The sequence below is a fragment of the Dermacentor albipictus genome, chromosome 6 (assembly GCF_038994185.2).
Source record: "Dermacentor albipictus isolate Rhodes 1998 colony chromosome 6, USDA_Dalb.pri_finalv2, whole genome shotgun sequence".
Lineage (NCBI taxonomy): Eukaryota > Metazoa > Arthropoda > Arachnida > Ixodida > Ixodidae > Dermacentor > Dermacentor albipictus.
Window position 1 is genome coordinate 122,818,553 of NC_091826.1, and position 26,218 is coordinate 122,844,770.

Below are 26,218 nucleotides of genomic sequence, written 5' to 3' on the forward strand. Positions count from 1 at the left end.
TGCGGGCATACCACCAAATACCTGTCACCGGAAGATGTCCCAAAGACTGCTATCACTACACCCTTTAGTCTATTCGAATTCCTGTGCATGCCACTCAGCCTTCGCAACGCGGGTCAAACGTTCCAAAGGTTTATCAACGTTGTTCTACAGGGCCTCAATTTTTGTCACGCCTACCTGGACGACTTGCTTATCGCGAGCACCACCCCAGAAGAACATGAAGAGCACCCGTTGATTGTTTTTTGGCGCCTATCTGAGCACAGCGTGGTCGTCAATGCGGCCAAGAGTGAACTCGGCGGGCCTGAGTTATCATTTCTGGGCCACATAATTTCGAGCTCAGGAGCACGGCCACACCCATCTAAAGTGAAGGCCATACAAGATTTTCCACTGCCAACCACTAAACGCCAACTGCGTGAATTTCTCGGATTGCCTAAATGCGCCCGTATCATACAACCGCTTCACGTACTGCTCAAGGCAACGCAAGGATCTTCGAAGGACCTGCCTAGGTGCGAAGGAGCGAAAAGGGCTTTGAACCAAAGCAAGCAGGCCTTGGCAAATGCGGCTGTCCTGGCATACCCACGGCCAGGAGTTCCCCAGTGTTTAATGGTCGATGCCTTAGACTTAGCCATCGGCGCCGTGTTGCAAGAGATGAGCGACGGCACATGGCACCCAACTGCATTCTTCTCGACGAAGCTGACACCTACTGAGCGCCGCTACAACACCTTCGGGCGTGAACTGCTGGCCGTCTACTCGAGCATACGCAATTTCCGGCATTTCTTGGATGCCGTCGAGTTCTTCATTTTAACCGACCATAAGCCGCTGACATATGCTCTCCGCTCTATGCGTCCTATGGTACTCGATGCTCTATGGTGGCACGCACATGGCCCGCGAACTTCGGCAGATGGCATACATCTCAGAGTTCACGACAGACATCCGCGACGTAAAAGGGCGCGACAACGTCGTTTACCGACGCCCTGTCGCGGAGCGCTATGAACGTCGGCAACGCTCCTGAGGGAGTTAACTTCGACGCGCTGGCGGCAGCCCAAAGAGAAGACGAAGAGCTAAAAAGCCTCCGAACAACAAAAACGACCTCAAGCTACAGTAGATGCAGATTCCGGGATCATGCGACCAGATTTGCTGCGACACCTCCACGGGCAACCCACGCCCTTTCGTGCCTGCCAATCTACGTCGCCGCATTTTCCTTTCTATTCACAAACTATCGCATCCTGGAATCAAAGCTACGCAAACGTTGCTCACAGCAAGGCTCATCTGGCCAGGTATCAACCGAGACGTGCGTTACTGGGCAAGAGGATCAAAATTCAATCAGCGTGCCAAAATTCATCGACATACTGTGACCCCGTTGGCAACGTTCGCGCCTCCAGACGCGCGTTTCGACCACGTACACCTCGACATTGTCGGACCTCTGCCGCCTTGCCAAGAGAATGTCTATTTACTGCCGTGCATTGACAGATTCACGCGCTGGGCGGAGGCCATACCTATAACGGATATCACAGCTGACACGGTTGCCCGCGCCTTCTTGCACCACTGGGTTGCTCGTTTCGGTGCACCATTTCAATGAGTGAGTGAGTGAGTAAAGACTTTATTTGAAAACAAGGTATTGACGTGTGACCTTGTTACGCAGCCACGAGCTCCTGGGCCTGGGTGGCTTCTTCAGCTCTCTTGATGACCTTGGCCTGCAGGTCAGGGTCGGAGCTGAGCAACACGGCCTCCCACTGCTCAGTATTACTTATTTCGTGATTTGTGTGATTTTCGGCTGGGCACGACGACATAATATGGAACAGAGCCGCTTTTCGCTCACAATGCTTACATGCACCATCTATAATAACAACGGACCGTGGAAGGCAGTTCGAATCATCACTTTTCGCCAGCATTACTGGTTTCAGTCGTGCTTTTCGCATCAGAACAACCGCCTACCACCCGATTAGCAACGGCATGGTGGAGCGTTTCCACCACCCGCTCAAGTATGCGCTCGCCGCAACAGAAGAGCGCAACTGGATGGAGGCACTACCACTCATCCTCTTGGGAATCCGGACAGCTGTCAAGACAGACATCGGCTGCAGTGCAGCCGAACTGGTCTAAGGAACAACATTTCGCCTTCCAGGAGAATTTTTTACGGGCAGCCCGCAAGACGGTTGTGCAGCCACCGCAGCCTACCCACTTAGGCTACGAGACATAATGGAAACCTTCGTACTATGCCACCGCGACAGGCAGCGCCACGCGCAGTGTACGTACCACCAGAATTCGCTTCGTGCACACAGGTGTTCGTGCGCCACGACGCAGTTCATCGGCCACTCCAACCACCGTATAACGGGCCATAACGAGCGCTGCGTCGAGGTGAGAAGCAGTTCACTATCGACGTGCGCGGTCGTCACGAAGTGGTATCACTCGATCGGCTGAAGCCAGCGCACATTGAAGAAGCAGACACCGTTACACATGCGCCGTCATCTCTGACACCACCCTTCAAGGCTCTACTCGTCCAAACACGCCATGTCACAAGGACACGCAGTGGACGAGCCTCCAGGGCGCCCCGTCGTATGGACTTGTGAACAATTTAAATCGTCCTATGAACGTTCGCTAACTCACTAGGAGGGGAAGTGATGTGGCGGCCTCACGGTCGCACAGCAGCAGCCAGACACTGTTTACCCTTTTGACTCGATAAAATATTATTGTGGAGTGTGCGGGAAAGAGAAGTGGTGCGACGGTACGCAACCGAGCCGTAGAGGCTGATCGAACACAAAAATAGTCAGTTGTTGCTTGTGCTTCAGTGACGCATCACTCGCTTCTTTCTGCTGATTTCCAGCCGCGCTCGCGTCCCGCACTGCAACGTCATTAAACAGGTTATCTAAATATTGTTATGTAAATACGCAAAAGACGATTCATTTTCTTCACTTGTACCTTAAATTCATGAAATGCTCCGAGTTCTGGTGTCCATTAAATTTTTGTACAGGCGGTTTCTGGTACAAATTTTATTGATACATTTTTATTTATGCATGCTCTTTTTTACTTTACATATCGGTTTAACCCCTTTTTAATTAAAGCATTTATCATCGGTATCCTTAAACTAGCGCAAAAGCATTCATAGGCAGTTTCTTTGTCGCTAGTACGCATCAGTCCTGACCAATGGATTTGCGATATTGCGTCGCGAACATTGTCCAGGCCGTGCATACTAATATCTCGAACCATTTGTGGGACGCGGTGCGCGCGCGTTATAAGTGAACACTGGGTCGTGAAAAGAAATATCGGAAGGTGATCACTTATATGAGCACTCACAACACCAGACAAAATGTTATCGTGGACCTTGGTTACGAAGACGTCAATTAATGTCGAGGCTTATGGGGCTTCAGCACCCTCCACCCCCCACGAAATGTTTTCGTGCTGTCATGCGCCGCCGACCAAAACAACTCCCGGCGCTGGAAACCACTCTAGATTTTGTGTAGAATGTCCTTTTCACGCTCGTAAACACATTTCAGCCCGAACATTGCGAAATCGGGCTGGATTTCGCGGCAACGCCCATGCACCGGGGGTTACATAACGCAAAGAGCCCCATCCGAGCATAAAGTTTCAAGGGTGTTTCGATGGATTTCAATTCTTTAACTTTATGGATATAAAGTCCTAATAAACGTTTGATGCGAAAGGTGCAAGTGACATTTACAAAGTCGCATTTTGTATTTTCAATTCAGGAACTTTGTGGGTTTGATGTTGTAATAAACGTTTCACGTCAAAGGTGCATTGACTTTTCTAAAGTCGTACATCGGGCCCTACAACAAGACAAGCGAAATCAACACACTATCAGAGAAGTTGACAAAGCACGCAGCCAGGGTCCGATGAGACAAAGCGTTGTGGTGGTTCGTTTTCGCCGTCATGTAACAGAAAATAATATAAACATTTTCTTTCACCTGCGCCAAAGTAACCATGTCAAGACACTAAAGCCAGCAAAGGTAACTACGTTCTTATTTTTCTATTTTGACTTTTATTCGCGAGGACACATTGAGCCTCTTCAATTTTTTTTTGTTATCGCTACCCGCGGGCTACCGGAGCCCGCCAGAGCGCATGCGTTCTTATCGTATTGCTCCGACCATCGCGTGGCGCACTTCGATGCGCATTCGTTTTTCTCTGGCCGAGTGGATTTTCGTCTTGCAATGCTTTGGACGCTTTTTGGCTAGCAGACGAGAAAAAGAAACAATGCATGGTCGCTCGCCGTCATCACTGCGAGGCAGGGTTGACAGATTTGGCGATTTCTCGCCAAATTGGCTGCTTATAGAGGCTCCTGGTGACCGAAAATCGTGTTTGACGACTTGGCTACTTTATGGCTGCTTTTGGAGGTGGTAACTGGTACAGGTAGTGGCCGAATCACACTCCCCCCGATGGTCCCTCGAAGCAACAGCCCGAAACGTCAGATTTTTCAAGGCCACGCTTTTGTTTCTTGCAAGCTGTGGAATAAAATTCAGGAACTGAAAATATATCATAGCCACCACATGTTCAGTGGGCCTCTTCGACTTGTCACCCTGGGCTGTCCAGGACTGCCCGAAATGCTTGATATGCAACGTTCAATGGCTGAAATCAACGCCTCGGGCCGTTCGGGACTGTCAGTGACGGATAACTGAACAGGCCCGAGCAGCTCCCTTCGAGTAAAAGGAATTAAACAATCTTATAGACAATGCGTTTGCGTCCTTCGAAGTACGGAAGCAATACGTGATGTCTTAATATCACCCCAGCGACGGTTACCTCTATAGAGAATCTCGAAAACCATGGTTCTTCGCACCATAAACGACCGCAACAACCAAGAACACGTCATCGCAGCCATGACATTACAGGTGCCAGTGTCTATGTGACTAGCGACTGCGTACCAGGGAGCGGAGAACGTGTGTGACGTCATAGAGTTCGCACTGGAACCTTTAAAGTGAAGTCATAGTGGCATAGAGTTAATATAACCATCTGTGCAAGGACCGCTTTCAGCAAGTTTATTCTACTGAAACTGGCGATACCACTACGGCTACGATACAGCACGCGGCAGAAATTATCAAGGAACGTCAGTTGGTGATACATTATGGTAGATTACGATACAATGTTATGTGATAACTACTGTTTCGTTCTGTTACTTTTGTTTGTCGTCAGCGCAGCAGGAAACTGCATGTCTTTCTCGCCTGTTCTTTATTTTCGCGTTAAATATGAATAAATGTTCGTTTGTCGCACTGTGGCTAGATTTTTGGTTACCAATAGAACCTTTTGTTGCAGTTGGCGACTTTTGGGGCTGATTTTGGGAATTTTTCTGCTAGTTTTTCTTCCGAAGAGCTGGCAACCCAGCTGCGGGGACTCAACGGATTCCAACGCATTCGCTTGAGAGAAACCTATCCGGAAAATTTTGTCTCGCCCGTATAGGATACCGAGCACTATGAGTATGGTTCTTTGTGTACCAAGCGTCTCACGTTTCCTTCGATATTCTATCGGTAGCCACATTAGGTGCCCAAAGTAGGCATTCGATTGCGGCCAACATGCTTTCTACTGGCTTCTTTTCCGTGATCACGCCCCACAGACACACAAAAAGAAATAGGACATTGTTGCGGGGCAGCAAAGTGTCGCGTGGTGAAAGTTCGGTTCTGTTACTATTTCTTCTTTTTCGGAAGGTAATGGGCCACGGGATGCTTCAGTTGCAGAATAACTCATTATATTATTGCAGTAGCAATTAATGGACACTCCAGGCGCATTACTGCCATCGCCGTCGCCCTGATGTTCCGTATGAAGTCCAAGGGCGATAACATCGTGGACCGCGCGCAGCGTGCTGTATGTACGAGTGAAAGTGTAGTGGAGTGGGTGTGGCACGGATGAGCCGACAATGGTGGCTCAGTATTGCGTGCTCAAGGAAGAAAAGCGGGGAGGAAGCACGCCGCCTTCTGTCGCGCGCGATACGTAAGGGTGAGTGGAGGGAAGGCGGGCTGCGATCTGTGGTTGCGCAACAAGTTTATTAGCCTTGTTTGGCTCATTATACAGGCTGTCCCACATAACTTGAGCCAAAGATTTAAATATGAAAGGCACTTCGGGCGCGAGTTGAACCGAATGGATTATGTTCACACTGGCCTATGGTTAGGTTATTCTTTAATTTCCCCTTAACTAACGGATTAGTTGTTTAATTAATCAACTTTTTAAGACCCGCCGTGGTTGCTCAGTGGCTATGGTGTTGGGCTGGTGAGCACGAGGTAGCGGGATCGAATCCCGGCCACGGCGGCCGCATTTCGATGGGGGCGAAATGCGAAAACATCAGTCTGCTTAGATTTAGGTTCACGCTAAAGAACCCCAGGTGGTCGAAATTTCCGGAGTCCTCCACTACGGCCTGCCTCATAATGAGAAAGTGGTTTCGGCACGTAAAACCCCATAATTTAATTTTTAACTTTTTAAGTATTGGCTGCAGATCCGAAGTGTGAAACGCAAAGTTGTGGAGCACCTTGAGAAACCTCTCAATAAATTGTTTCCAACAAAATATATCCCACGTGGTGCTTTCTTCCACGTTCCAAAAAAGCCCGCAAAATATGAAAAGATACCACGTGAGTGCGCGATTGCGCACTCTTATTGTGCTGCTCTCAAGCGTGCGATGGATGAACAAGGTCGGCTGCAGCGAGACTGGCCCGCGACAGGGCGTTTTGTCGGGTGTAGGTATCTGTACGTGCGGCTTTTATCGCATGAAGGCGCAAATGGGTGCTGCTGAAGCATGGCCGAGCGGTGCCGAAGCGATAAAGCGTCCAATGAGACGAAAGAGAACGAGAACGTAGCTTTATTATTGCGAAAGCAATACTGCTCGCACTTTCGGCCCATCGGTGGTCGTGGCGCCTCCTTACACAGCTGCGCGTCACATGACCGTGTGACGTCACGCCAGACCGAGAGACGGGGCCCCAGGTCGCGGCATCGATAGTGGAGGCGAAGCCTTGCGCGCCGCTGCTGCGGCGCTACCGAGAGAGGGCGCTCGCTGGTGTGACGTCACGCTAGGAGGATAAATGGGGCTACAGCTCGGCTCCTCGAAGTGGTCGGCGCGCTGTTTTGCGCTTTGTCGGATGATGTATAGCCATAAGTTTAACAAAGGGCAACCATGTCCACACCATCAGCCGAACCAAGGCGCAGCCAAGGGTATTGCTTTCGCAGTCTTTCAGGCTTAACCAAGATAAGCCCTCAGCCAATTTTTTTTTATGCTTGAAATGGGCAAAAGCTGGCAGCCGGCCGACGGAGTGTAGTGGGGTTGGGAGGGGAGGGGGCGTTGGGGAACGGAATGATTTTCCAGTGACCTTCAATCCAAAGAGCGCGCTTTGATTGTAATGCATGTTCGAAGAGGTGCACCATCTGCTGCAATGCACATTTGGCTTCTCACAGGCACATTTTCCGAGGCATTCTTGATAATGCGTGGTATCAAGGATGGAGTTGCAGACGTCTTACTTTTTCTTTTAGGTTCTCTGATGTTGTGGTTGGTGTCCGGTATACTTGATCCTTGACGTAGCCTCAGAGAAAGAAATCGAGGGGAGTTAAATCTTGCGGCCGTGCCGGCCAAGCAATAGGCCCATGCCGTCCAATCCTGTACTGCGGGAATACTTCATGCAGCCATTTGCAAGCTTTACTGCTGCCGTGTGCGAGAGCACCATCAAGCTGATACCAAATATCCTTGATCCTAGCCAATGGAACTTCTCAAAGAAAATCCTCGAGCGCCCTGTCAAGGATGTCGTTGACGTATCTTTCGCCTGTAAGCATGTTATCAAAGAAAGCACAGGGCCAATGATAGTGCCACCGTAAATTCACACCACACATCAACAGAACACTGATATTGGTGATGCGTCTTGAAAATCCAGTGAGGCTTTTCGTCGCTCCAATAGTGAGCGTTGTGGATGTTCACTTGGGCATTACCTGAGAATGTAGCTTCATCGGTCCACTTTATTTTGCACGTGGTGCACGTGGTACGGATGAAGTTGCCTTTTCTTAAGTATACTCTCCGCACTGAAGACTGACACTACAGCTTCAGCACCCACACTACGAACACTTTCATGTGTGTATGAAGAAAGCTTTGACAGAATACCTGTCTCCACGTTCTCGCCCCGGTTTGAAGATTTATGTCGTTTCTTTGTAAAATTCCCAGTCTGTCTCCGCGTTTCATATTCACGCACAATCGTCATTGAGCTCGGACGCGTACCTGGATGTCAGCGTTGAGATACGGCTCAACTGCTTGCCTACTATGTCCACTTGACGCACCTAGAGCCAAAACCATATCCGCTCTTTCCGCATTGGAGTAAGCCATATCTGCTGCTCAACGCTGGTCACAGCCGAATAGCGTTGCTGTGGAGAACACACAGGGATACAGGCGCCTGAGGATCCCTAGATATATTGCAGTTCGCTGGGATTGGTTCATACTAGGTACCTAAAGTATGATGCACATCCGGTAAACTGTAGCAGCCTGCGGGCGCACTCTCTCAGGGACTGACGCGCCGGTCACGGTGCACAATTGTGAAGCCAGACGCGGCCACCCGATACTGCGACCACGAAGTGATGCGCACGTGCGGGGTGCGAGATAAAAAAAAAGATCGTCTTTTAAAATTAAGGAATTTTAAAAATTCTTTAAAACTTAAAATCGCCCAAGGATGTATTGCCCAAGGTCAGAAAAAAATTTTTTAAATTTTCACTCCGCACATTCGTAGGTGGTAAAAAAACGGCATTGATTTTTGGTTCTATATTCCGCGCTTTCGAAATCGTCTTTTCACAGGACTTCTGAGAGTTTCTTAATACAACTGGAGCGTTTGAGAGCGGCAGGTTTTCGAGAGGATGCTATCCGCATGACCGTACAGAAGCTTGTTAAGTGAATAAAATTAGGAGCACCCACAAGAATGAACAATACAGAGCCTGCCGACAAGAAGAAAAACTGGTTGTAATTCCATATGTACATAAGCTATCTCACAGCCTCAGGAATGTAACAGTCAGGTTGGATGTAAAGGTTGTTTTTTCTGCCTCTAACAAGATGATCACAATTTGCGGTAAGATTGATAGGAAGTTGGCTCAGGCTGCCTCCACTTATGCTGGGAAAGGCTGCACTGTTAAGCATACTTCCCCGCTTGTGCACTGTTGAATGAGAGTTGTTTACGAGCTTCCATTTCCCTGCGGTCCCGTCTATATCGGCCAAATAGGTCGTTGCCTGAACATTAGATTGCTTGAGCATAGGCGCTCGCTAACGGATAATGCCTACTCACATGTCGCGCGGCATTGCTCTGAGCATGGGCGCACTCCACTCTATAAAAACACCACAATACTTCCCACGCATAGAAATCAGACCACGATGGGTATTATTGAGGCCTACTATATCAGGAAAAAAGGGTCGCCTTCTGTAAGCATGCCGTCGTTAAATTTGTATGACAGTGAATTTGAATTTTTAAGCCGCCTCATAGTGTAGCATTAAATTACAGGACTTAGCGTTTTTGCCTGCACACTGATAATGGCGCCATCGATGGGAGAGCACGTGGCTATGGGTTGTGTACATTAGTTTGTGTATGCCTACGAATAAAGTTAGTTGTGAGTTCAGCCGCTGTCCTGTGTGTTCCTGCCTTCTGTCTTCGTCATATTCCGCTGCCCCTTCAAGATGTTCATAAAGACAGAACGTGAGTTTATTTTTATCGAACAATTTGAGGGTTCAGCGTGTATGGCATGACGGAGGTCATCGCGGCCGGGGGAAAATGTTGTCACACGTGACAATGGAGTCCAAAGGCAGTGCATTACCTCTCCTCAGGGAGCGGCAGCTTGAAAGAGAGCACCGTTTCAATGTCGACAGGCAGGGCTCACACGCCATTTTGTCTTCTCTTTAAGGGAAGAAAATCACAGGAAAGGTTGTCACTACAGGTGACCACCGTGCTGGAACCTGTTAAAACTGAAACTGACATAAATGTGACTGCACTGAAGTATTGGTACTATTCAACACTGAGCAGATTACTCCGTATTATCATTCGGTGACTGAAGTTCAAGTAATTCCGTACATTTTAGTGCGAACAATTACCATGTACTAGAAGGCGTCATGTTTATTGGAGTGGATGTGCGCATTGTAAAAACGGATGAGACTTACAGAAGGTGCCAAAACTGCTGCCCGAAACTACTTATTGCGGCACAACTGCAACGCCTACGTAATATCTATATGCATTCACGCACTCTTTGCAACCTGCCAAGTAAAACGAAAGGATAATAGTTGTTTGTAATACATCGAGTGACTTCCTATCGACTATCACTATGTCAAGCTATCCTGTTTATTTGGTACCTGAACGCTCAATTAAAATATTTATTTCTCACCAAGTGCCTACGTGGATTTCACCTACGTGGAAGAGAACGCACATCACCTCGCAACGAATACCTTATATTAACGCTTCAAATGAAAAAAAAAATCCTTTAATGTTGAGATATATATATGAAATGTATGTCACCTTAAATACTCAAAAAATATTTGTACCTCAAAAGGTTAACGGCGCATTTGAAGCAGTGAGCAAGAAAAGATAAAGAAACCTGTGCAAGTTCTAAGTGCGCGCAAGGTCAACGACATATGTTGTCAGCAAATAACCAAAATGCTTTTTTTTTTCAATATAAGGCTGGACGATACTGTTCTGACCTCGGTGATTGGAAACTATATTTTGATATTGCTCTTTTTCTTTTCTCAGAATCAATACAAAGCTTTTTCGAGATCAGTGACTGGAAAATAGCATTCATTCTCGATTGAACTAAGGTATCACGCATAGCTTTACGAATTGCTTCAATATGCGTAGGTGTGCGTTCTTATCGCTCCTTTCTCCGCCTTTCGCAGAAACCACCAACCGCGACTTGTCCAGATGTGCCCACATCCAGATAAACCGGATCCGAGTCGGTCCGATTAACGTGCCTCAAGACGGGATCAGTGCACGTTGTGACCAGGACAAGGTGCGCATAGGGTTTCCAACTATCGAGCGGATGAAGTCGGGACGAGAGAGTGGAGAGGGACGCGAGGGGGGGGGGACGAAGCGTTGGCTACGATTGACACCCTCTCAATGCCAGAAACCACTCAGCCTCTCCGTGCGCACATACTTTTTGGGTCCTACCATGTCGCGGTTGACAAGAAAGATGACTAGTTGCCTGGCCAGACAGCTGGGCGAGTTCGAATTCATGCAGTCTCTTAGTGAGCGTGGAAGAGGACGGCAACACTAAAGAAAGAAAGAAATAGGGCGAGCGCATGCGGCGCTTCTAATGTGTCTTGTTGCCTGGCTAACACTGCTAGTAATACAGAGAGAGGTACAGTGAACGGTTAGGCCCCAGAACCAGGCCAGAAACGAAACTGCTTTTACGTTTATGGCAATGCAACACAATGCAAAAGAGAAAAGTGTCTAACTGAGCTGTCAGACATTATTTGGTCTACTGAACAAAGTTCAGTAGCAAAAAAAGGAAAAGCCTGTAGATTTGGCATTCCCAACGGAGTTACGTTGGCACTCTGGACCTTTACTCAAAGGTCGGCACTGTCCCGCTTAATTCGAGACGGATGGCAACCTTAGGTATACAAAATAACGGCTTCAGGGCAGTCAGATTGGAGCAGCTAGGACACGAAAAGGACAGTGGTTGAACAATAAAAGTCGCAAGAACCGACGTTTCGGCATGGGAACTTGTCTTCATCAGTGCAATGACTGGTTTTCTTAGCGGCTCGCTCCACTAACTCACCCCGTACCTCAATGTAGGACCACAAGATTAACACGGTGCGTAGAGCAGGATAAGGGAAGTAAAAGTCTTTAAAAAATCGCCGCCCAAGCACTCCGTACAGATGGTTAACCAGCGAAGCTGTAACGTGCGGCCCCAGTGTTTATCACTGGGTTAGTCCTGACGGTTCATTAAACGGCGGCTTGGTAGGCTGCCAGATCCTCGGTACGCAGTTGATTGCGCTCGCCTGCACGAGCCTGTTATTGTGCCCGGGCTGCACTATCGGCACGGCGTAGACGAGCTCGTTCCCGGTTCTGCTCGCGGCGTTGCTGATCGAAAGCTGCCTGCTCCTCAGGAGTACGTATGACGCGTGGCCTACCCATTTCGGAGCCGGAGAGCAACGACGCCACTACTGGCGCAGCTTATCGAACGCCACCCAGCTAGCACAAGGACTTTTCACTCCGATCCATGACGTCATGTTACCTGGCCCAACTGCCATAGAATCTAATGGGGATGCTCCCGAGTCGGCAACAGTGATTTTGACGTCACTGCGGCTTTCACACGCCAGCGTTGTCAACCGAAATTTTGGGTCAGGTAGCGTGATGTCACGGATCGCAGTAAACAGGCCTTGCGCTATGTATAGTCGGATACAACTTAAAAAAAAAGGGGGAGGCCCCGCCCAGATGACCGAAGCGCGACAGCCGATTGCCTCCGCGAATAAAAAAGTCCCGCTCGAAAAAATCGTGCTCCTGAAATGCATAATTCTCGGTATAAATAAGGACTTTCGTAGTTTGATGACTGGTTTAGTAGAGCTCTCATGTACAGCACCTGCCGGATAGCGACAGAAAAATAACAACGTGCCTTCTACAACGCTGCCCGTCGTCTGCTCTTAAGCTTCATTGCAAGTGACAAAAGTAGAAAGAGCAGCTCTGTATGGCTTTTGCACTTGTTCGCATTTACATGGCGTATCTACTACTCGTTTTACAAGCTTAAAATGAATCGGTTGCTATTGAAAAAGTACTTATATAAAACAATGGATTTATCGCTGAAGCGCACAGCTGACGCGACTTGGCCCAGTTCGGAGCGCGGGCGGCCATCTTCTCGGTCGGCGGGGTCACCGGCCGTCCGGCTCATGACAGTCCAGAGCATGGTGTTAGAATAAGTAGAACCTATTCTAACACCATGGTCCAGAGTGCGCGCCCATTGGTGGATGCTCGTGTGCATCCGCGTCGGAGGAGTAAACGCCCCCTTTTTTCTAAAGTTGTATCCGACTATAGCTGGTGTTGCTAATCGCACGTCTTTTTCTTTCTTTTCTTTACGCGCATGCGCGTGGGGTCGCGCCGGAGGAGTTTTCGGCGTACAAGCGACGAACAGACAAACGGACGGACCAATCTGCTAGCCATGTACAGCTTCGCTGTAAAAAATAAAAACGAGTTCATGTGCTAGAAGAGGGACGTTGGTCTATACAAAAGGTAGCGGTGTTATCAGAAAACAAAAACCAACAAAATATACTGTTTCGACATTTAAAGACCATAGAACTTTCGAGAAGATACGCGCAAAAGAAACGAACTACAGAAAGTTGAGCCGATTGGTAGGGATTCATCGTAAAATAAGGTAAGGCGTGCAGACACGGGCACAAGAGCACCAAACAACACAAACGCCGACTATCAACTGAAGAGCGCATGGCGGCCGAAAAGATAGTATAGACACAAAACTTATCTGCGTATGCTCAGGTATGGCAAATCCACTTGTCGAACAGGCACACGTGCGGGCCTACGCAAGAGGTAATTGTTTAGGCATTTCATTACTTACTTACGCAAGTTAATCGAAGGCTGGCTCACGCATGTGTTTAATGATATGCCAAACCTCGACCATTAGACGCGTTTCTTCGGTCTTCTGCCTGTGTAAAACAGCGCATTAAACTAATTTCGAAGTGCATTTACGCTCTCGACAGTGCAAAGAAAGACTACATTACAATCCTCCGGTTAACGACTTTTATGCTCCAATAATCTTTGAAATTTAAGGATTGCCGTACTGGGCTGGTGTATAATATTCCTCTCAGCTGCGGTCGCTTCTACCTAAGGCAGGCAGGAAGTTGTGTTAATCGGAGATTATTGGAGTATAAAAGGTCATCAAGCGGAGGATCGCCATATAATCTGTCTTTGCCCTGTCGGGAGTGTAAATGCACGCCAAAATTAGATGAATGCGCTCTCTTATACAGGCATAAGAACGAAGAAACGCGTCTAATGGTCGAGTCTTGGCATGTCAATAGTCATGGAAGCGCATCCGTGAGCCAGCCTTCGATTAACTTGGGTAACGAATAAATTAAAGGCATAAACAGTTTTCTCTCGCGTAGGCCCGCACATGTGCCTCATTGGCAGGTGGTGCTGCCATCCCTGAGCCCGACGTGTGCAGGCATTTGTACCTAAAAAGCGTGGCCACTGAATGGAGGAAAAAATTAAAATCGAATTATGGGGTTTTACGTGCCAAAACCAATTTCTGATTATGAGGCATCCCGCAGTGGAGGACTCCGGAAATTTCGACCACCTGGGGTTCTTTAATGTGCACCTAAATCTAAGTACACGCGTGTTTTCGCATTTCGACCCCATCGAAATGCGGCCGCTGTGGCCGGGATTCGATCCCGTGACCTCGAGCTCAGCAGCCCAACACCATAGCAACTGAGCAACCACTGCGGGATCACTGAATGAAGGAAGAAGTCAAGAAAGTTGGCAACCACGTACAGGGCAGTTTGAAATTGTAGACAACCAGGAGTAATCAGAAAGACCTCCTGTAACCTCCTATATGAACACAACAATCAAACCCCGGCCCTCAGTCCCCAGCAGCTGCGCAGCAACTGACCACGGCGGCGGTCAGACCTGCGACGCAGCAGAGGGTGGTAAGAATCACTGGCTCCGGACAGGCCGCCATTGGAATATGAACCTGGCAATGTTTAACGCTAGAACGTTATCTAGTGAGGCGAGTCTAGCAGTGCTATTGGAGGAATTAGAGGACAGTAAATGGGATATCCTGCCTAACGGAGTTACCACCGGCTTCCATTGCACACTCCTTAATGATGTCCACACGATTGTCGTTCATTGCTTCAACACTAAGGTCCTCTTCCTGAGTTAAAGCCGAATACCTGTTCTGTAGCTTGATCTGGAATTGCTCTATTTTCCCTCTTACCGCTAACTCATTGATCGGCTTCTTATGTACCAGTTTCTTCCGTTCCCTTCTCAGGTCTAGGCTAATTCGAGTTCTTACCATCCTGTGGTCACTGCAGCGCACCTTGCCGAGCACGTCTACATCTTTTATGATGCCAGGGTTAGCGCAGAGTATGAAGTCTATTTCATTTCTAGTCTCGCCGTTCGGGCCCCTCCACGTCCTAGAGTCTAGAGTCTAGTCTAGAGTAGTCTAGAGTGTAGACTACTCTAGAGGAATTCGAAATCCCACAGGTAACGCCGGAAGAAGTAAAGAAAGCCTTGGGAGATATGCAAAGGGGGAAGGCAGCTGGGGAGGATCAGGTAACAGCAGATTTGTTGAAGGATGGTGGGCAGATTGTTCTAGAGAAACTGGCCACCCTGTATACGCAATGCCTCATGACTTCGACCGTACCCGAATCTTGGAAAAATGCTAACATAATCATAATCCATAAGAAAGGGGACGCCAAAGACTTGAAAAATTATAGACCAATCAGCTTACTGTCCGTTGCCTACAAACTATTTACTAAGGTAATCGCAAATAGAATCAGGAGCACCTTAGACTTCTGTCAAGCAAAGGACCAGGCAGGATTCCGTAAAGGCTACTCAACAGTAGACCATATTCACACTATCAATCAGGTGATAGAGAAATGTGCGGAATATAACCAACCCTTATATATAGCTTTCATTGATTACGAGAAAGCATTTGATTCTGTCGAAACCTCAGCCGTCATGGAGGCATTACGCAATCAGGGTGTAGACGAGCCATATGTAAAAATACTGAAAAATATCTATAGCGGCTCCACAGCTACCGTAGTCCTCCATAAAGAAAGCAACAAAATCCCAATAAAGAAAGGCGTCAGACAGGGAGATACGATCTCTCCAATGCTATTCACAGCGTGTTTACAGGAGGTATTCAGAGACCTGGATTGGGAAGAATTGGGGATAAAAGTTGATGGAGAATACCTTAGCAATTTGCGATTCGCTGATGATATTGCCTTGCTTAGTAACTCAGGAGACCAATTGCAATGCATGCTCACTGACCTGGAGAGGCAAAGCAGAAGGGTGGGTCTGAAAATTAATCTGCAGAAAACTAAAGTAATGTTTAACAGTCTCGGAAGAGAACACAAGTTTACGATAGGTAGCGAGGCACTGGAAGTGGTAAGGGAATACATCTACTTAGGGCAGGTAGTGACGGCGGATCCGAATCATGAGACGGAAATAATCAGAAGAATAAGAATGGGCTGGGGTGCGTTTGGCAGGCATTCTCAGATCATGAACAGAAGGTTGCCATTATCCCTCAAGAGTGTATAATAGCTGTATCTTACCAGTACTCACCTACGGGGCAGAAACCTGGAGGCTTACGAAAAGGGTTCTACATAAATTGAGGACGACGCAACGAGCTATGGAAAGGAGAATGATAGGTGTAACGTTAAGGGATAAGAAAAGAGCAGATTGGGTGAGGGAACAAACGCGAGTTAATGACATCTTAGTTGAAATCAAGGAAAAGAAATGGGCATGGGCAGGACATGTAATGAGGAGGGAGGATAACCGATGGTCATTAAGGGTTACGGACTGGATCCCAAGGGAAGGGAAGCGTAGCAGGGGGCGGCAGAAGGTTAGGTGGGCGGATGAGATTAAGAAGTTTGCCGGGACGGCATGGCCACAATTAGTACATGACCGGGGTTGTTGGAGAAGTATGGGAGAGGCCTTTGCCCTGCAGATGGCGTAACCAGGCTGATGATGATGATGATGATGAATCATAAAGGAAGGGACACAAAAAGAGGCAGCGAATTGAATGCAAATAATGGAAATGAGAAAGACTGTGGAGATTTACAAGAATGAAAAGAAAGAAATTAGAAAAAAAATATGTACGGTAACACAATGGGAAGGGCCCTGCTATTTCAGGCACGAGCTGGATGCCTAAGGACCAAAACATACCGGAGCAAAAATTCGCAATTAGAAGAGGCACGTTTGTGCTGCAGCGAAAATCCGGACACCACTCAGCACGTCGTAATGGAATGCAAAGGGATTCACCCAGCGAGACCAGTACGTAACCTACATATCTCGGAAAAGCTTGGATTTAAAATAGACGGAAGTATCAACTTTCCAGCAGTCGAGATAAGCAGGAGACGTTAAGAGTACTGGTGGAAAATAAAAGAAGAGAATAGACTGATACGACCGAATCCATTACAGGCACAGGCAGAGGTACAAGGTAGACAGACAATATTAAGGAGATGTATACAAGAATGTTAGAAGGAAAACCATTGATAGCATACCTGTGCAACGCAAACAGGCTGGGTGACGATTTATCCTGGCCCCGTTTCAAAGCGGATGCCAATAAAGCATCATCACCATGCGCAGATAAGTTTTGTGTCTACTTTCTTTTCCATCGCAGTGCGCCCTTCAGTTGATAGTAGGCGTTTGTGTTGTCGGGTTCTCTTGTCTTGTGTCCGTGTCTGCGCGCCTTACCTCCTTTCACAATGAAAGGATGTTGCGTTGTGTCAAGACGTGTTAATCGAGTTGGCGTGGCGAGTTTTGTCAAAACGTGAAAGTAGTTGCTGCCTTGACAAGGACAAGTCCCCTTATTGGAACGTCCGCCCCAGCGACATCCCTTGTTCGAACACTCCAGTACATCCATTCTACGGTGAACGTTTCGCTTGTGAGGATACAAAACGTATCAACGAAAGCTCGTTAGGCAAGGGTGATACGTTGTCAGATAAACTGGCGCACGCCTAAGGTTCAAGAGGAAATAAAACATAAAATGATGTTTCGAGACCGCTATGGGTCCCTTGTTCACAATGAAGATGAGCGCAAGAGGTTGCGATTATTTAAGCGAGGGGGGCGATAAACGCCGCTTTGCTGACACATTCACAGCATCCACTGCACTGTTGCAGATAGACGGATGTACGTAACGTTCAGCTTCTCACCGTGTTGGCCGTACTACGGTACTACGTACTACTTCGGTGACGCGAGTGCGTACCCCCGGAAGACGACTCCTCAATAACAAAATCTAAAATTACGAAGACGACCTGGTGAGGGACGTAAACAACTGTAGTTGATCAATCCGTGAAACTGAATCATTAACACGGCAAAAAAAGAACGGACTGATGCTTAATCTAAACCTGCTAATTAGCATTATTGCAAAGCTACATCTGCAAACGTAAAAACTTTTCACTCTGTTATATCAGTTCTGTAGACTTTGTGGTAACAGTTTATTGACATCGGGATTATTGTATTTCTACGTGGAGGCAAACTGTAAAGAAATAATTTGAGTTCAGCTATTTGTAGCCACATCTACGTTTCGGGGAAAGCATCGCTTTGCGCCTAGATGTTTTCTGCGATGCGTGACCATTTGCACAGATGCAGAGATTGCTACATGTGCACTAGCAGCACGTGCGAAAAAAAAAAAAACGCCGGAAATGTCGGGTCTGCGGCTTGGCAGGATGAATAACCATTTCGAGAGCAACCTGGAAAAATAGGTGAATTAGATAAATTCATGGGTTTTTTGTGCCAAAGTCATGACATGGTTACGAGGCAGATCGTAGCGGGGGACTTATGATAAATTTCGACCACGTGGGCTCCTTTAACGTCCACCTTTTTATAAGCACACGAGCGTCTTTTCATTTCGCCTCCATCGAAATGCTGCCACCGCGACCAGGATCAAACTCGCGGCGTCTAGTTCAGCGGCGCAACGCCATAAACCCTAAACAACCAGGGCAGGTAACCCAATAACCGGAGTGAAAATGTCCCAAGTGCTAGAAAGGCTTGCATTTGCTAAATAACGAGCTACAGGCCCCGCATTGCTTCAAAGCAAAATCCATCCGACGAACATAGGACAGTGCCAGCACACTGTGGACTACTCAGTTGTCGAGTAGAGTTATTGCTGTTTCACATGCAGCGAATGAAGCAAAAAAAAAGTGACTTTCTTGCGCCGGGAGCGCAGAAAAGGCAGCCTGCACTTAGGTGTATAATGAAGTTTGAATGATGGTATGTCGCGGTAGACGCCTGACAGGCAAAGCATGCCGTAGCAGTATCTGCCACGACGTTCAGCAAACCCTCTTCGATACACTGGCCATGTCGCTGTGGTACTACCGATCTCTTCAGCAGGAGCATTATGGACTGCAGAATTAGTTCGCTAAAGCTGCCTGATGTCACTACTGAATGCGGTTGTCCCAAAATCATGAGTCATTCTACTCTATGAAGGTTGTTGATCAGCGAAGCTGTTTAGCAGACGACACAGAGGTGACACATAATTTTAACGCGATAGCGTTAAGGAAACTGTCTGGCAGAAAATCCGGCGTCCAGGGTCACGCCTTGGACGTCGTACCAGCAAATATATTTTCGAACCACACATACCGAGGCCGTTCATGTGACGCAAGGTGTTCACTTAAATATTTGAATTTCTCAAGCTAAAATACCTATCAAAATAGTAAACTACACTTATACAGAACCTATGCACATGATTGCTCTCAGATTGTAATTAGACTGTACGAGAAAGCGTAATTCTGTTACGCGATGACTCAAACGCTTTTTCCAGCGTTTCTACAATGCACAGACCGGAGACGGCGTCCGCCATTTGCGCACGCCGACGCGTAGATAGAGTGTTTTAGTTGAGCGTGTTTACGCTCCGCTAAGCAGCTAAGCGGAGCGGAAGCGCGAATGCGCATGCGCCGTCCGCTTAGCCGTAAGCGGGCTAGCGGAGCGAGCAACACGGTCCGCTGAGAAGGTGCCTGAGCGGAGCGTGCTGCGCAGCGCTTTAGTTAGCGTTGGCGTCAGAAAAGATTGGATTGGATGCAGAAAGCAAGCGCACTGGCTATCACGGGGCGTTCCTCAAGACGGCGCTTTATATTCCATTTGGTAAAAGGGACCGGTAACGCATTACAAGCTCACGTCTAGATACTTCGTGGAGAAATAAGTTATATATACACATATATGCGTTTTACTGTATAAAACTGATCAAAAGGTGGTTTTATTTTTTTTTCATTACCCTGAATTTTCCAGAGGGCGCTGCAGCTACGAAAGGTCCACTCCACTACGCTAAACGTACGACTAAAACGTGAAAATCACCCGCCGCTCCGCTTTGGCTTAGCGGGGTCACTCGGAGCGGAGCGCACCGTAAGGACGCTGAACTAAAACACTCTAATATCTGAGTCCACGGAGCGGCGCGTCCGCTTGCTTGAAGGTCCGCTTCCAGATGGCGCTCACCTCCGCAACTTCGTAGGGTGCCTCGATGCACGCCCGCGCGGGCGCACATCGAGGCACTTTACGGTTACATACGCTGCAGCTGCCGGGAAGCGTGAGAAGCAGTCAAAGATCTTTGAATGCTATTGGCGTTCCACTAAGCTAAGCGTCCTCTAAATTTTTGAACAAAGGTACGAATTCATTTATTGTCTTGATCGGTGGCCGTTATTTCACTCGCAACTGCAATCACATTTTTTGATAATGTCAAATCCATGCAAGTACACCGCTGGGTGGTCGGTTGGGCGGATAGGTGTGGCATCGCAAGGGATATGTTTGAAGCACGGAACGCGTAAACCGCTCCTTTTTGGGTACCGACACGTGCACATTGAAATCACCGACAACAGGAATTGTGTCATATCAGCTAATTCACGCAAAGTGAGTAGGCATGAACCTTACAGGATTATGAGCCATTCCATTTTTTGCTTGCTCGGGAGGTAGCGGTAGTTTTACGGTGGCAGCGGCCGTCAGCGGCCGGGGTATTCGCGTGACCGCTGTCACTCTGCGTGGGCGCAACATAGAAGTTGCCGAGGAAATTGCGATCGCATTAGCTTGCGCTGGAACGGACGCGAAATTTGTGATCAGTGAAAGCAAAACTGCCATACAAAATTTTAGCAAGGGAAGGATATCGCCATTAGCGGCCAGAATCCTAGGCCAGAGAAAGCTAGATAGAAAAATTCAAATAATTTGGACTCCGGCGCACGAAGCCGTCCCCGGCAACGAGGCGGCCCACGAGCTGGCTCGAGATCTCTATTGCCGAGCCGCTACGGGGCCCCTCGATGACCGAGGGAGCGGAGAGCGCATGCTAAAATATGGGGAGATCACGCAGCATTACAGATTGGCTCGTAGACTGGTATCCCCGCCAGACCCAAAATTAAACAACAGACAAGCAGTCGCGTGGAGACGACTACAAACTTATACATATCCGCACCCGGTTATGGCGAACCACATGTTCCCCGAGGCCAGGAGCGATAAATGTAATCTTTGTGGGGCGAGAGGGACCCTCGACCACATAATATGGGAATGTCCGTACTCTCCCGGGGGAACGCACAAAATAGATACTAGAGACACCTGGGAGACCCTGCTGCGCAGCTCGGACTCTGAGCTCCAGCTCCTGCTCGTCCAACTGGCTGAAGAGGCTGCTGGGACCCAAGACCTCCCAGCCTGCATCTGAGGCGGCGGCACTCGCCCCCTGACCTGCGTGTCGGGGGGTGGGTAGAACGCCTTTTCTGTTGGACATTAAAGTTTATTCTATCTATCTTGCTTACGCGAATGTGAATGCTTACGGGGTATGAGCCATTGATGATGATAGTTTATGTCCACGGAGGAGCAAAATGCACCGAATCTTAGCCATATACAGCTTCGCTGTAGAAAGTGACGTCACATTTTGGTGCGCAGACATTCGCCATGTGGCTAATGGACGAGGAACACTTGGAGGACCATTTAATGTTCGTGACAAGCGTCATCCTCAACGTTAGCCTCGTGATGGTCCTCACGTTCGCCTGGCTCGAGGCCGATCTGGAGTTGGCAGGATTGCCTTGGCTGTTGGCCGGTCTCGTGGCTATTCTGCTTGCAGTGCAGAGCTGCACCTGGATGTCCCTCGCGCTGTACAGTCTGTGGTAAGTGCAGCAGCTCAGCCACGAGCTGCTAACGGTGGTGGAGTAGGCCACTTTCTAATTATCAGTGGCAGTTTCCTTTCCAACAATTCCTGGGTGAATCGCGAGGTGGTTACGTGCGACATGGTTTTAGACGCAGAGGATGCTTAATTTAAGAAGACATAAAACGCACTTAATCTATCTTTACTAACGAAGTATTCATTCCTAAGTCGGTTTTCGTTAATTTCGTGCTAAAGTGCTTTACTACTCGAGACAATGAGGGCTAAAATTGATTATTCACTCCGACACGTAGAGGCCCGTACGTCGGTGACATCAGCAATTTCAAAGTATGTTCTCGTTTTTGCATCATCGGGGCGCTGTACAAATAAATGTAAACTTATTACACTCTAAAAACTAGGGAGGGTATCGCAGGAGTGAAGCGGCCGATTTACTCTTCAAAGCGTTGTTTTACTCTGGCAAAATGTCGAGTGGAGTGAAATGCATTGTTCACTCCGTCACAAAGGACAGGGTGAAATGTGCTTTTCACTCTGTCCTTCTGGGAGAGAATAGAATGCCCGTTCTACTCTGGCGGCAATAGAGAAGAAAACGTAGCGTAATCTTCTGCTTCAACTGTAGGAAGCTGGCCCCGAACATGGCAATGTATCACTCACGCACACTGAGCAAAGAACACACCGTTTTGCTTCTAAGAGAACAGGCCGCCACAGTTCAAAGGAACGCGTAGCGAGCGCTCCACTTTTTCACTCAGAGTTGCTCCACCGCGCGCGCGCTCAGCATCGCGGAACAGCACAGCACCGGAGAAAGATGATCCGTCCAACGAGCAGCAACGAAGGCCATCCAAGGGAGATCGCGTGTCAGCCATCTCGCGTCGCCGCGGAAACACGACAGTCGTTCGTCATTCGTTGGATATAACAACAAATCCTCTACGGTAAGTGAATTCTAACTTAGGTGCACATTCTGCGTATATGACATGCTATCACCAGGAAGTCGTCGCGGCGCTTAGCCGACACGATTGACAACGGATTAGGCAAGCGCGCTGTGTCTCTCGATATCAATCGAAAAAGCCAGTCGTCGCGAAAGCTGCATGTGATTTTATCACTTGCCGCTATCCGTAAGAGCTTTGAAAATGGCAAAGGCTGCCAGAACCATGGTATGTCCAATAAGACGTGAGGCGAGAGGACGCTTAAAATGGTTTGTTCACCAGCCCATGATTCCGAGCCTATGCGAAGCGTGCGTTTGGTGTGTTTGAATTAATTCAGTTTGGAAGTCTACTGTGTTCGGAACGCTGTTGAAATAAGGAGTCACATAACAGAGTGCGTCATTTTGCTTGCGGCATGCTTTCGTTATGAATAAGCCGCACGCTTGACGGTGCCTCGCCCATGGGTAATCTGCGACCACTGAAGTTACGTGCAGCACCAGTGCCAGTTAGAAACTTTGCCGCAGGTGTTCATCTGCATGCTGCAAGGGGTCAATTGGGCGCGTTATGTTGAACTTACTGAAAACGCGTGAGGAATCCATGTTTTATGCTGAATAAAGTAAACCCCCCTATAAGCGATCTTGCGTGCGACCGCTACAAGCGATGCGATGGAGATGGCTGTCGCATTCGCTCGTCGCCTACAAGTCGTACTCCGTGCGAGCGACGATATTGAGCGACGTCTCCCCGGTGTTGCTGGTATCAGGGCTGCAAAGTACGCGTCGAAGCTAGCGTGACGCGTGCTTTAGTAACTCAAGTTGATGCATTTTGCTGTAAAAAATAGCATAAAATATTTGCGAAGGCTTGCAGTAGGTTCTTATCCATGCACGTATAAAAAGCAATTGTTTGCTCGTTCCGCGCGACAATCGGTAGTATTTGAGCGATGTACAGCCGCGAACACGTCTGTGTAGAGCGCGCGAGCAGCCGGCCTTACTCTGCGGGGCGACGCCTTGCGGCAATTGTGGCGTCTGACGAGGTGTGCCAAGGAGCACGCGCGGCCTAATAGACATGCAGATCGGCTCACACTGCTTTAAACCAGAAATTATGTTGGTAAGCGGACGTGTTTTGCCGGTTCTGCGCGTTACCAGAGGGCACCGTCTTACTACGCGCGGTGACAGGGGAATTGCACACGTGAGTGATAACGCGTGTGATTGTCACGGCACTTGATGTGAAAAACTACGTCTTCACCAATCCCAGATAATGTTATCGGCCAATGAAATGACAACGTCGCATGCGTGCTGCCTATATAGAAGTCAAACCTTTTCGCAGAATCTATTCGCAATTAAGGGCTCCTCGACTCACAGCGGATGAGCGACGCGCAATTGCTTTTATGGGCGCACAATGTCCCAAAGATCGATATGCGCAGCTGCTCGGCGCCCTATGCGCACAGTTAACAGGGTCCTTCAGGCAGCTTATTATGAAGGGCGAATTAGTGACGCTACCCGTGGAAGTCGACAGCGGGTGACATCAGAAGATAAGGACCGCTTAATCGTGGCAGCAGCTGTGACCGACCTTACTTCAGGGCCAGAGAAATAAGGGACGAAGTTGGACTCGGAAATATAAGTCTTACGACAATCGAGAGACGGCTTCACGTAGCCGGTATAAGGAGCAGAATATCAGCGCAATAAGTGATGCTGGATGAAATACACCACAATGAGCGACTTCAATTTGCGTCTGCGGTGGAGACCTGGTGCCCGAACAACTGGCGCGCCCGTTGGGACCAGCAGAGGAGGGTGTGGCGTCCGCGCAACAGACGGTATTCTACGTATTCCTACTGTTGTGACTGGCTGCGAGTGCTGAGTAGTTCCCTATTTCTTTCAGGAACAGCCATGCTTGATAATGAAAGCGCCTTTTGTGTAATCTCAAGCTTCTAAGCAGTTACGACATGTAATACGAAGATATTTAACTTCAGCATTGGAACTAATACTTTCTTTTCTTCCTGCATGGTCTCGGAGTTCGCCTTACTCAGCGAAGATTTAATTGACATCAAGCACTTCCCTTTCTTTTTTTTTTGTAACGTGGTCCATTCTGATTTACCAAAGAATGTCAACGCAATAGCCGTTAGTTTAATGCATATGTCGATGACACATCTCCCGCAGGTACGACTACCACTATGTCTTGGGTACTCGTTCAAGCGGGCTAACCACTGTTCAATTGTGGGGCAGCCACACAGGTTTGGGACCATTGAATCGATTTTTAGGGAAGATCCCCTCTGAAACATGCATGGGCGTTTTGGAGACAGTGCTCATTCCGAATGTTCTCGATGGCCCCTTTCCGGATGGACTTTACTGGCGACAACAAGACAACGCACCAACCCACACATCAAAGGCACTGCAGCAGACGCTGGACAGTTTATGTGCGACAAGTCTAAAATGGCCTGCGAGAAGCCCCGATTTAAATATCATAGAAAATGTATGGGGAATGATGAAGTCAAATCTAGCCAAAAAAGCAGGTCTAGCCGCAGTCACCACTGAAGAGCTTTGTTAGCTATTAGAGACGAGTGGGACCGTCTCCGATAGCTGCCATACCTTGTGAATCAGCTGTACGACTCGCTTCCCAAGAGGACTGAAACTGTGAAACAGAATCGCGAAAGACCATTTTCTATTAGAAAACAGGCGCTATTTCTCGTTGCATATTTTCGCATAAATAAAAGTTTATCTTTTCCCAGTGTTTCCATGTTTATTTTTAAAAAGTACAAGTCGTCGTGTAACCCTACTGATCCAACGAAGCGGTCATTGCTGCTGCAATGCCTGTGGTATTGAGCATAATGTAGTTTTCTCCAAAGAGTGACAAGGGAGCCACAGAAAGACGGGGATTTGAAGTAGTCCGCAGCGGCCTAACAAGGGGAACCTCGGGAACCAGAAGGCCCCTTGTGCAAACGTTGTCCGTAGGCGGAAGCTTCTCTTCTTCGGCAATGGCTGAACACGCCACGTCCTGTAATAAATAATGTTGAGCCAAAATACAAATAACGCATTATCTATAAGCGCCAAGGGCAGGTAGAAGACGGCATAAAAAAATTAACGCCTCAATTTTCTTTTTACGCTGTTTTTGACGTTATCATTTTTTTGTATCACCGCTTAATCGGAACGGTGAGAAAGCGCGCATAGTTTGTTGTGACAGTCGGGCGCGTGTATCAGCTGAAACACGTAATATTTTGGCATGGATATACCGAGAGCACCCTGAGGAAGCGTACACATTCGGTTAAACAACGGCCCTTTTCAACGTTGCCACTCGAGCAATGCAGGTCTGCATATATATTAGGCCGCGCATGCTCCTGGGCACAGTGCATCAGATCCCGCAACTGCCGCACTGTGTTGCCCCGCACAGCGATGCCGTCTGCTCGCTTGCTCTACACAGACGTGGACGCGGTTGTACATTCAGTTCAGGCTTCGCGCTATTGGCTAGTCGATCATAGCACTTCCGGGATACGAGGGACGATTTCTAGATTTCCAAAAATGAGCGACCTGTTCAAGCGACGGCCCGTTTTGTCGCTCGAAGCCATCGCTCGTCGCCGTCAC

At 48.3% G+C, this 26,218-nt stretch overlaps 1 protein-coding gene across 1 annotated transcript in view; it reads left to right on the forward strand.

Moving 5' to 3' along the window:
* Window positions 1-26,218, forward strand: part of LOC139047113 (uncharacterized) — a 117,303-nt gene that overhangs the window by 63,739 nt on the left and 27,346 nt on the right. Inside the window, exons 3-4 of the mRNA XM_070521083.1 lie at window positions 10,820-10,932; window positions 21,513-21,733. Coding sequence (XP_070377184.1) covers window positions 10,820-10,932; window positions 21,513-21,733 — 334 coding nt within the window. The remainder of the gene's footprint in view (window positions 1-10,819; window positions 10,933-21,512; window positions 21,734-26,218) is intronic.